General features: G+C 37.8%; 1 protein-coding gene across 7 annotated transcripts in view; it reads left to right on the top strand.

Moving 5' to 3' along the window:
- The window catches only part of NTRK2 (neurotrophic receptor tyrosine kinase 2), a 194,116-nt gene that overhangs the window by 47,951 nt on the left and 133,917 nt on the right, over positions 1 to 12,248 (top strand). For 4 of the 7 annotated variants that reach the window (XM_058827381.1, XM_058827387.1, XM_058827385.1 and 1 more), the window contains exons 9-11: positions 1,118 to 1,150; positions 5,290 to 5,390; positions 6,650 to 6,749. In XM_058827381.1, coding sequence (XP_058683364.1) covers positions 1,118 to 1,150; positions 5,290 to 5,390; positions 6,650 to 6,749 — 234 coding nt within the window. Of the gene's footprint in view, positions 1 to 1,117; positions 1,151 to 4,069; positions 4,105 to 5,289; positions 5,391 to 6,649; positions 6,750 to 6,960; positions 7,154 to 12,248 lie in introns of those variants that run through there. The other 3 variants (XM_058827382.1, XM_058827383.1, XM_058827386.1) reach the window with 2 other exon arrangements.

Below are 12,248 nucleotides of genomic sequence, written 5' to 3'. Positions count from 1 at the left end.
GTGCATTTAAAAATAAGCCTAATCTTCTGCACAGATTCTCATGCTGTTAACAATGGTGTTCTGCTCTTATTCCCTGTGGCATTATGCCCATGCAATGCTACTGCTATGGATTTACTGTATGGTAGTATAAACAGAATTATGTTTATTGAAGTTTGATTCATCTTTAGACGTTTTAATTATTTGTTAATTTTATTTCCAAACCTGCAAAAATGGAGAGAAAAAAATATGGAAAAGATAACTATAAACCTAATATATAAGCTATGCTGGAAGTACACTATAGATCAGAATGAATGAGTGTGTTCAAACACAAGTATCTTGCAAAACATGAATAACAGTTCCCTAATTTCTGTGACTGTTCTGTGCATTTTACTCACGTATGCGTTAAGTCTTACATACATGCAGTAAGTAATCAGAAAACACTGAAAAGAGGAGCTGGTAAAGTATACAGAAGTGCAGACTAGACAGGTATCCATTTGCTAGTGTAAAGTCTGGTTTCTGAGACATATGACTCTCAGTAAGTTCTGTCTGTGTATCAGCTGTGCAGCTGGCTTCTTGGAAGCATCCTTTTACAGAGTGAATCAAATGGTGCTGCTTAAGTCATTTCTACCTGTAGCCCTTGACTTGACAGCTCACAGTTTAAAATGGTTTGCTCGCACAGTGATATAATAACATAATTATTTTTATCAGGTAAAAATCAGTAATTTTAAAGCTCTGTGAAATCTGCTTCCACTTGAAATCAGGGAAAATTTTACCTTTCGCTTTTCAACAGGAATAGTTATTGTTACACTTATTCCATATATATATATGTATATAAATATTCTGGAAAGTAGGATTTTGCCCAGTTGTGAAATAATGCATGCCCCTGCCAGAGTTAGTGCCATGTGTACACATGAAGCAAAATATTAACCTTTGGGATAACTCTAAGATGATTGTAAATGTAATTAATAAACTGAAGTTATTGATGTTGATTTGCATTTAAGTAGGTACTTATGATTGCTATGGCAAAGTTAACTCTTAAAACTACTGCTAAAGAAATTTTTATTCTTCCATCATTTGCAATTTATTTACAAAACTTTTCTTTCTTTTTTTTTTTTTTTTTTCTCTTTTCCATGTACAGGTAGTGGCCCAATTTTGGATCCAGACGTTTATGGTATATATTTGATTTTCTTTTCTTTTAATAACAGAAATGAAGGAACTGAAACATTGAAAGTCCAAATGTTAGGCTTAGTTAAATTGAAATGTCACGTAGAATAATACAGCTCTTAAAGGTACTTTGTGGTTTTGGTTTTCCTGTCTTATATCTAACATATGTGATGACAATAAGATGTTTTACTTACTGTGCTGCTTTTGATTCACATTTGAAGCGTAAATCCACTGCTACAAATGGGTGCAGTTGATCCTGTAGGATGACAGCTGTGTGAGGTAGTTCACAGACATGAGATTTTGTGAACCTTTTGGAGGCATTTCTTGGAGGAAAGAGAATTTGTGATTTCTCTTTATACAACTTAATTTATTTTTTCAGGGATGATTCCATACTTGTTTTGCCTCCAAAAATGTACCCCTAAATCCCACTTAGAAATGAAGTTGGCACAAGTAAGTTTTCCTGTAGGCAATTTATTTTGCTCTGTCTGCTCATTTGTACCTTCCCTTAATCTCTCTTGCATAAGCAGACCATCAATTCAGTGATGCTGAGTGTGTGCCAGGAGATTTTGATGGCACAGTGTTCACATTAGTTTTTCAGTTAGGCAAAATGTACCAAGTGAAAGCCAGTGTGCACTGAAATAGAAGCTGCAGAATGAAAAGCAACTGTCTGATTTTTTAAAGTATTTCTGGTATACTTCTGGTGAATAGAAAAGTTCATCTTACCCACCATACACAGCTTGGAGCTGGATCCTGTTTGGAGTGCTTTTTATTTGGATGAATAGCATGACTCAGGTTACCTAAAGCTGATCTAAATGTTATTGCTTTGATTCCATTCCACGTCATTAAACTTTAGCAAATGTGCAGTTGAAGCATGAATTTGACTTCAAATGCTTAGAAACTCCAAAGGATAGCTTCCCCTCCCTCTCTTTCCAAAATCCCTTTTTTGGAGGAGAAAGGGAAAGTGGGGATGGTTTGCATAGTTTGTTCATGTGTTGTATTATATAAGCTGTATGCATGAAGATATTGATTCTGAGCTTTTTGTCAAGGTCCTGATACCTGTGTATGGCTTTGGCCATGTGGGTGCTGTGCTTTGACTGACCTGAGTGGGTTTCTGTTGAGGTGTGCACTTTGAGTTTTGCCAGCAGATCACAGCCTGCAGGCCTAGTCCTGATGAAGGCAACCTTCCTCTTTATTCCTGGCTGTTCTTCCTGCTGTTTGAAACTGCTGTCCTTGTGATGTGAGGTGATTTTCAAATGTTTTTGTAAAGTGTTTCAAACATACAACAGAAATCAGAAGATCTGATGAGGTGACATCAGGCTGCATGACATTGAGTTTGACGAGGCGAGTCCTGCCTGCATGGGTGCTTGCCACAAGTGTGGAGCAGTCGCTTGTGCCTCTGGCTCAGCTCTGTGGCACCTCTTGGAAAAGACAGAGAATGCTGTCGTGACCCAATCTGGAAGTTAACTGAGAGAAATAAACGTGGGTCTGAGCAGGACATTGAATGCAAAGCCAGCTCCTTTGGCTCTGAGTTCTTATTTTCATGTCATGAAAATGTGGTTGTGAACGTGAGAGAGACAACCTGCCCCAGTATGCGCCATACTCCAGAATGACTGTGCGGAGTGACCCCCCAGTGTTGATGTGTTTGTGCTGCTGTGTGTACTGTGTAAAATATTGGCCAGCGTCAGCTGCTAATCACCACAGCTGTTATTAGTCACTGGTGGCTGCATGAGGTACAGAGCACCAGGGAACCTGGCCCTAAAGCAATATGAGCTTTACCTAGCATGAGTCAAAAGGCGTGACCCTGTCTGCAGGAGTGCTCAGTGTCTATGTCAGGATTTCATAGTGAATTGAACAGGAATTTGTTTAACTCAAATCGTTCGGCTTGGGCTGAATAGCTGTCACGTGTATTTTCCTTGCCTGATTCATCGATTTCAAGGGGCTTTGAAGATCTGGCAGTGTCTCAAATGCAAATGAGCCACAGTTAGACAGAAAGCAATGTCAGCATACCAAGGTAGCCTACCTTAGCTCTTGCCCATTTTAATACAGAAGTGCATTGAGAGGATTCACAGAGCAGACCTGTGGCTCTCATTAGCCCTCCAGGGTGTGATTTCTAGTAGTTTATAACAGGCATGAGCATAAACAGAACTATAAATAGCATCAGTGGTTATTTACAAGTGAAATTGGGGGCAAAAAATTTCCTTCTTCAAACTTTGTTTTACATAGTCAGAGCAGCAAAAGCTCTAAATATTTGTTTTATATGTTAGTATTATAAATCAATCATAAAGATAGGGTTGACCAAAACCATCTTTGTGAATTTTTTCCCAGCTTATTGTAAAGGAAGCCAAATTTTTTTAGACTGAAGTACTTGTTATAAAGCAGGCTTTGCCTGCAAATAATGAGGTAGAAGTCTTCTCCTCTGCTCTGGCAAAAGATGTACTCACAGTGACAGATGGTCAGCACAGAACCTTGTCTGGTAGTCTAGGCTGCTTGTGCAGGTGAGCCATTCAGGCAGTTATTGTGCTACCTGGATGAGCAAGGAATGCTGTCCATTCTCCTGTTGCTGCTGCTCACCTTGCTGCGTGATAAACTACACACACAGAGATGCAGTATAGAGTTGGAGAAATTCAAATGGTACAAGATGAGGAAATTATTTTTTTTCTCTTGAAAGCTGTATATATTTAATACGTATTTTGTCTTGAAAGAGTCCTGTCTTTTGGCATGCATAGTTTAGAGCCAAAATAGACTATGTGAGTTGTTTAGACATCCTGACTGTGCTGACTGTAGCACTGGTGCCAGAGGTAGCTGACAGCTTCCTGTACCAAAAAAAAATCTGCAGCCTGAAAGTGCTTTGCAGAAAGCAAATATGTCCTTGCATGCCTGAAGATCAAAAGCCCAGTGCAACTTCTTACTAACACTGCCAGCTGAGCTCTCCAAACTGGCCTTGGGAGCTAAAGGAGAATAGTGCTTAGGTGCAAGCCCTCCCTGTTCTTGCTCAGCTGGAACTCCTTGCACAGAAATGATCCTGCCAATATAGTTAGCAAGAGCTTGTTCAAATTCACATTTAAGATTTCATCTGCAGGCTTATGGCACTGATTTTAACGAAGCATGTAAAGAAATACCCATTTAATTTCAAACTTAAATTACTATGCTGGAGGTGTATTTTATAATAGGCACAGTTATTGCCCTTCGTTTCTTTCATCTGCATACATTACAATCGTGAAATTAAAATGTTATGTGTGTTCACAGATGTAATAATAAATTACAATAAAATACATCTGGAAGATGTAATAATAAAATAAATGCATTTTAAAATTTTATTTTAATGCATTTTTAGCTTAACTTCATATATCTATATAACACTTAAACTATTTTTCTCTCATTTGATTTTTTTTTTTTTCCCAGGAAATTATGGACTGTAAATATCTGTATTTTGTTTTAAAGTTCTTAGAAATAATTGAGCCATGATCATTCTTTGTATGGAGTAGTCCTGGTTTTGCCCCTGCAGCCATGTCAGTGGAACTATTTTGATAAATCAATCAAATTTCTTCATACCATCTCAGGCACTTTAATTTTTAATAGTTTAGCTGTATGGTAGCAATGCTAAACTGTAAACTCTGTGCATATAACATGTTTGTTTTTTAAATTATGTATTAAACAAATGAAAACAGCTATTTCACATTTGATATTAGTAAGATAGCTTGAAACCCATCTGCCAAGTTGTTCTGAGCAAATCAAAAGTGCTCAAGCTAATTTCTAAGACTGTCCTATATTTGACTGAATACAAGGCTGGTGAAGTTCAGTACAGAGGGCAGTCTTTCATTTTTAATGGGAAGTCAGAAGCACATGAAAGTAGTTCTATGGATAGAGTTCTCATTTAACTCTAGTGTTTCCTGTAGGGATACACATTATGATATACATTGGGGTTTTTTCACATTTGCCAGTCACAGCACCTTTGTTCAATTACACGCCACAGTGATTACCCCCAAAATATTCCAGCTTTTTTAACAATTTTGAGTTGTGTCCAAAAAGCTTAAATTCCTAAAGTTGATTGCGGTCTTACCATCTTACAGAGCAGAAATAATGTAGAAAACCATTTCCCCATCAAAATTATGAAGTGATAAAAGCAACATATTTTTCTTTTTTAAGAGTATGAAACCACACCTAATGATCTTGGAGATGCCACAAATAATAGTAATCAAATCACTTCAACGGATGTTTCCAACAAAGAGAATGAAGATAGCATCACTGTAAGTATAAGCATTGTTTCCTGCTCTATGATCTTTGTGATCTTTTTGACTCTACAACTTACAAAATTGCAGACACTCTGGCCTATCATAAAACTGTAGTTATTCCTGTATTGTGATCAAAGCTCTGGAAACAAAAAAAGGATGAAAAATAAAATCAGTGCTCCCCACTCTTGTCCTTCCCTCATATTTTTTGAATGAGTGAATCACTTTTTAGTTCAAGTAAAACCACTGTTTTGTGTCTTGCTTTTCTGAATGATGTAACTGTAATTTTTTTAGCCTAACACTTTACATCTAATTTTTAGTCAAGGAGCGAAAATCTTCATTTACAAAAAAAAGACCTCCAAGGTAATTTGAAGATTGTTGGTTGAATACCCGTCCTCGAGTCACTTCCATGTTAGAGAGGTGATATGCTGCAATGAATTTTCAAAATCTAACTGTATGTTTTAAGACATGATTTCATAGAGGTTTTTGATTAAATGGCTTGTGATAGATTTCAGTACAAGTGGCTGAACTGGTGGGCCTCCTCCTTTGCTGCCTTGTGTCTCATGCTTTCCTGAACTGAAATGTTGGAAACTGGTGGTTGGTTACCAGCCTGGTTGACATTGCAGCCTCCTTCCATTGGTGACTCTCCAAAGCAGCAACAAGTCTACAAGGGTGTGCAGTCATTAATCAGAGAGCAGACTGTTGGGACAGTGTGTTAAAAATTGAGAGGATCCAAGTCAGTCTTGTCTCCTCTGATGACAGTCATTGGACTGCCAAGGTGGTAAAGGTGGGACCTGTGAAAGTCCTCCGGCCCAGCCTCTCCTGATTAAAGCAGGGCCCGTATGGTTTTTATGGTTGTGTCCTCTCTGGTTTTTGCATTTCCAGATGAAGCCTTCACAGCCACTCTAGGTAATTTATATGTGTATTCAACCATCCCCACAGTAAATTCTTTTTTCCTATGTGCTGTTCTTATGTGTTTTCTTCTAACATGCCAGTCTGCTGGAAGGAAAAAGGGTGATGTACACTCCCTCCCACCTGCCTTGAGTGTGTAGGATGTTGAAAAAGTTCTCATAAGTGTCTTAATCTCTGTTCTCTGCAGAACAGAAGAAACCTCAACAAGTGTCTGTTTTCTGTATTCTTTGATCTAAGTGCAAATGTTTTCCAGTTGAAATTAATCTCTTTTTCATAACTGGATTAATTTGAATGTATGCTGGATGTCTTTGAAGACACAAAACCAAAACAAACAGTTCTATTTCTGTCCTCATTTTTTTTTTTAGGTGTATGTTGTGGTGGGAATTGCAGCACTGGTGTGCACTGGATTAGTAATAACCCTCATTATTCTGAAGTTTGGAAGACACTCTAAGTTTGGGATGAAAGGTAAGCAGAGTTGGTTTTACACATTTCAGAATTGTTGTGGGTTGTATGAGCTGAGACTGTTGTCTGCTGAACCGGGAGCAGTCAAAACAGCTATATTAAATGCCGCTACATTTAACATTTTGTTTATTCATCAGGTAAGTAAGGGCAGAGATAGGTGTAGACAGAGTGTAGAATTTTGGAACAAACAGTTCTACTTCTGTTTTCTTCTTAGGATAAATACCATTTCTCTGCCTTCTGCTTCAAAGCCCCCTGAGGCAATTCCTGGAGTAACATATTTCTCAAGTCATTTTAGGTAGGAGGAAGACAGGAAATTAAATTTATTCTGTTGCAAGTTTGATTGATGAGAATCTGTGCTGTATGTAAGAGGTACTTCAGACAATACTGCAATGTCCCATTAAGGTGAAGGGGAAGCAATGACAAGAGCAGAAGGTGCATTTGCTGTGGATCCTGTCACAGTGGTGCTTTCTGAGAGACGCATTTTCTTGTGCTTCTTGGGGAACATCATCTGGAGCAAGAAGAGCAGCAAGTACTCGTGTCCCTGTGGAAGGGGGAAATCTCAGCCCTTCATTTATTAATTAATGTATTTTACAGCCAGATGGAGCTGTGTGTAGCACAGAGCTACCTGCAACAACTCCATTACTATATTCTTTTACTGGTATCATCAATCTGTGTCTGATGATGTGTGTGAAAATCTATTAAAAAAAAAAAAAGAGAGAGAAATTGAAAGAGAAAATTAAAAAAAAGCTTGCTGTCTTGTTGAGAAACCTAGAAGATGCTTTGCTGTGTGCTAAAGGAGATGAGTATTTGTTCTTAAGATACATAGATGAGGGTCTGTGGAGAACATGGTAAGTAATCTTGTGGTAGACTCCTGTTAATCTCATGTCCTTCTTCTCAAATGTGCTTATGATGCAGTACCACTTGAATGTATATTTTAGTAATGTTTGCATGCTCTTCATAAGTGTTCTTTTTAGAGATATCTACTCTGTATTGCGTGTTCCTGTATTCTGTTTAGAGTAGATTTCATGAAACAAATGGGATTTGAGCAGAACAGAAACTTAGTTGGCGCTGGGATGGTAATCTTGTCTCTTACCTCCTTCCAATACGACAGAGTGTCTGCTGTTTGGGGTAGCATTAACAGAGAACATTGTGAAATATTCTGAATAGCAACATGAAGTCAGCAGGACTGAGCTGCAGAGTTTTGGCAGAAGGCTAGTCTGTGACTGAGCAGTTCAGCCTAAATTTTATTTGTGTTCGAGGCTTTTTGAATTGCATTTAGAGCGCTGAAGTAGGTGGAAGCTGATTGAGAGGGACAGTGAGAATTGTTTGATGTTAGCTCTTTAAAGCTGAATACTTGTTAGGTTTTTCAAAATATGCATTAAATATTTCAACACACATTATTAAAAAAAGTAGGAAGGAAATCCTACCCTGAGGGAGAATGCACAAAGTTCTATTTTGTGTTGTAGTGTTAAGTTACCTTCTGGGAAGCTACTTGTTTTTTGGTATCTTCAGATTCAGCTCCTCTCACAAAAATAGTGCTCTTGCCTAATCAGTAAGTTTGACCTGAGTAGTTATTTGTTGCAAAATTGTCCATGTGTATCATATTTTAATAAGAATATGATTTCACGGAAATGACTATATGAAATTACAAAAAGGCGGCAACCTCATACATATTATTTATTTTATTTCTAATGGTGAAATGTCACTGTGAGTTACAAATAACTTTTGAGTTCTTTATGAGGAAGGAGTAACTTTCATCTGTCCCTTAAGTGGACCTCAAATTTTTCCAAAGCATGCATTCACACCTCAGATTCACCATCTGCATCAATCCATAGTCCAAAGTACAGAAACACTCTCTCCTTTTATCATTATCAGTATTACTGAATTTATATTAAAACAATATTTAAAGTCTTGAGATTAGATAAATAGATAATGTAATACCTGGGCTAAGAAGAAAAATATTGCCTTCTCTGAAAAACCTGCATTGTAAGTATATGTTAAGAATTGAAATATGAAAGTAAATAATCTGGTGTATTTGAACATGAGGAAAATAAGGTAAGCATGAAGAGAACGGTTTTTTTAAGTCATTATTGATCAATACATTTAGATGTGTATCTTGGAATTTGTGAGTAAAAGGGTCAACTCAGCTACCTGAGTATTCTGAGACATTTGCAATTTAATTCAGTTAGAGCAAAATTAATCCAAACTTCATATACAGTGTGCTATAGTGGTAGTTTAATAAACAGTCTCTGTAGGGAAATGGGAATGAGCAAAATATGCAGATTTCCGTGGAAAATATGTGTAAAACAAGATTTAAACATCCTCCCCAAAATTCATGATGATTTTTACATTCATAAGAAGTAACCTCCTGAGTTACATCAGGCAGAAATGCACAAAAGACTGTGCTTCTTTTTCTCTTGTGTTCTGAGAACACAACATGGTCGCTCAGACACCCTATCATTAAATGTCTATGCACCCTTCTTCAGCAACCAATTTGGAAAAAACAAAGTAAGCGTTCAATAATTGGAGCAGTCAAACTGTCACCAATGGTATTTTTCATGTAACCATGTATTTGGAAGAAATGTTCCATGGAAAATCAGAAAAAAAAAAGTGTATATAGGCTAACGTAACTGTGTGTCCCGTAGGAAGTATCTTTATGTAAGGGATGACATTTTCATCTTGTTTGGGTTCAGAGCAGGCATCTGCAGCTTCTGTAGACATTGTTTTATGCCTCCTACTTTTAAATGTCAGTTTATCCGATCTTTTACATGGGCATCATCTGCCCACTTCCTAAACTCGTGTCTTTGCTGAGTTCTGTGCTTAGACAGTTTGAGCATGGTTGGAGTGTGGGACTGACAGTGACCGAGTCCCCAGAAAGAGAGGTGGAGCAGGCAGGTGTGTCTGAGCTATGGCTGTGTTAGAGCTGCCCATGCCTGGAGGTACTGCACATGCAGAGGCTGCCAACAGAGCTCACCCTGATAACTTCTCCCCAGTACTGAATGGAGCAGAAAAGTGTCCAGTCTTTGCAATAAGGAGCACCAGGTCCTCTGGGAACTTCCAGTTCTTTGGCAGTATTGATCAATATGTCATCAAGGTCTGTTGAAGAGTTGTATAAAAATAACATCCCTAATTTTACTTTTCTCTAATCATTTGGTATATATAAGGTAAGAGAATAACTTGGGATATGTTCATTTTGCTCAGTTACCTTTCCGGACTGTAGTAATATAGTGTTTTTAGAGGTGAGGAGGACAAATTTCTCCTCAAGAGAAATGCAAAGCATTTGGAAACACTTTTCTTGGGATGTTCTGTATTCTGATTGAACTTGGATTATACTGTAGGAAGCAGTTTTTTTAATTCTTGCCTTAATTTTTTTTACTCTGTCTTTCAGAGCTAGAGGAGATTACAGTTTCTAATGATTGGTTTTGGGAACAGTATTAGTACAGAACAGATCTGTGATCTGTGCTAGAAGAGTCTTAAAATAGGGTTAGTACAAAAAACTCTCATGTTGTGCTAGACTTCAGACTTCCACAGCAAAATCAATCAGAATAATTGGTGGAACATAATTCTCTATTTTGCTGCTTGTGTACATTTTAAACACCTTCTTATACAGGGCCTAATGACAACAGCTTTGTATGAAAAGCTGCTTTTGGTTGCTTGGATCTGGAGGTGAGGTTTTTAGACCTTGCAAGATGCTGTAGCATAAATAGTGAAAGCTTCAGTTAATTTCATAAATGCGTTTGTTAAGACTTGTGGGTTGCTCTTACGAAACACCTTGGCTTGCTTGCCTGCTTGCTTGCTTGCTGTGGGATGTGAAAATGCTTATGGTGGAATTCACTGGAGGCTGCCAAGACAGCTCTTACTGTTTTGTGTTTATTTCTGACTCCATCTAACCAGCTTATGAAACTGAAAAATAACAAGGGAACTGGAATAGAGAGGACAAGGGATCGTTTGTGAACTCCCTGAGAGGATTTGTGGAAGAGTGATTCTAATCCTGTTTTATTCTACTTTGCATGTTGAATAGTGATGGAAGTAACTGAATGGTTTGCAGCACAACCAGCCCAGTACACAGTTTGCAGATGTTATCATGCCACTAAGCATGGAGGGAAGTATAAAGAAAACTGATGAAAGATAAATTGGTGGATAAACTTCAAAATAGCATGATTGAGTTAAAAGGATGGAAACATTTTTGATTATATCAACTGTTCCTATTCCAATGACAAGACAATATCCCTAGTACTCCCTGCTTCCTGGGGAATCTGGAGGTGGATAGTCAGGGACAAGAGTACTATCAAAGCAGTTTTACTGATAGAGATAAATGGAGATTGTATAGGTTTTACTAAAATCAGAAAGGAAAGAGAAGCCACTCTTAACCAAAGCAGTGTCTTCTGTGTTTTAAGTTAACAGATAGAAACCGACAGAAATAGAGGGAAACGTGTAATTGTTCCATGTGGGGTGGGAGGGATTTTTTTCATATATTGTATGAAACATTGTACGCAGCTTTCACACCTTGTATGAAGTCTCTGTCAGTGCCTTGAGCTGCGTGCAAAGTGCAAAGGTAAGGGAACAGTCTGAAATTCGCATTGTATTTAGGCAATGCCAACAATCTTCTTGTGTCTCTGGGCTTGAATGTCATGCTTTGAAAGGTGCTTCCCATTCCTCAGGCACTCTCAGAACTACTTCCCGTGTCTAAATATATGTCCTGACTATGAATTCTTCACCCCGTTCAAGCATTGCAAGTCCGTGCAGATCAGTGTACAGAAATGAATGAGATCGTGTGGTTAATCTAGGAAAGAAAATTGTATCTCTTTTAGGACAAACACCCCAAAATACTACATTTCCTTAAAGTTTTTCCTAGCTGCTTGTTGACTTTTTGGAGTGTAAGTTTAATTTAATTTAATTTGGACTGTCATGAGAATACTGTTCTTTTTCATCAAGCTGATCAAAAATTAGGAACACACCCATGGAATTTGCCTGCCAAAGTCCAAACAGGATACTTTGTCCTGCTTCTTGATAGCTTTTTCTCTCAAGTTATTCATTTAATGTATGGGCCATGAACATCCTTGAAAACTTTTTAAATAAAAACATTGGTTATTCCAACAGAAGTACACTGATAGTACAGGAATACTTCTCATTGTGTTACAGTTCAGTATATTTTACTTGCTTGTAACCACTTATAACTTTTTGAGCTTTGGTCCAAAAGATGGTACAGCGGAAAGCAGCATGGAACTCATTTCAGTTGCAGCATATTTCTGTTGTCTTACCCTATTTTAGTTTGGGCAAGAAACACTGTACAAAAGCATGGTAAGAGTCTCCTTACAAACCAGAATTGTCCTTCTGACACAATGACATAACATAATGAGTGATTTTAACCCTCATTTACCCAAACAATCATGTTTACATGACTTTAAATACAATCCAGGTGAAAGTAGAGTACCTTACTGTCTGAGACTTTTGCATGTTCCTTTGGTTGTGTTGGAATGTGTTACTTAAGGGCTGTCTGCA

The sequence above is a fragment of the Poecile atricapillus genome, chromosome Z, assembly GCF_030490865.1.
Source record: "Poecile atricapillus isolate bPoeAtr1 chromosome Z, bPoeAtr1.hap1, whole genome shotgun sequence".
NCBI classification, from domain to species: Eukaryota; Metazoa; Chordata; class Aves; order Passeriformes; family Paridae; genus Poecile; species Poecile atricapillus.
Note: the sequence above shows the minus strand (reverse complement) of the source record. Positions and strands in the feature narration are given on the sequence as shown.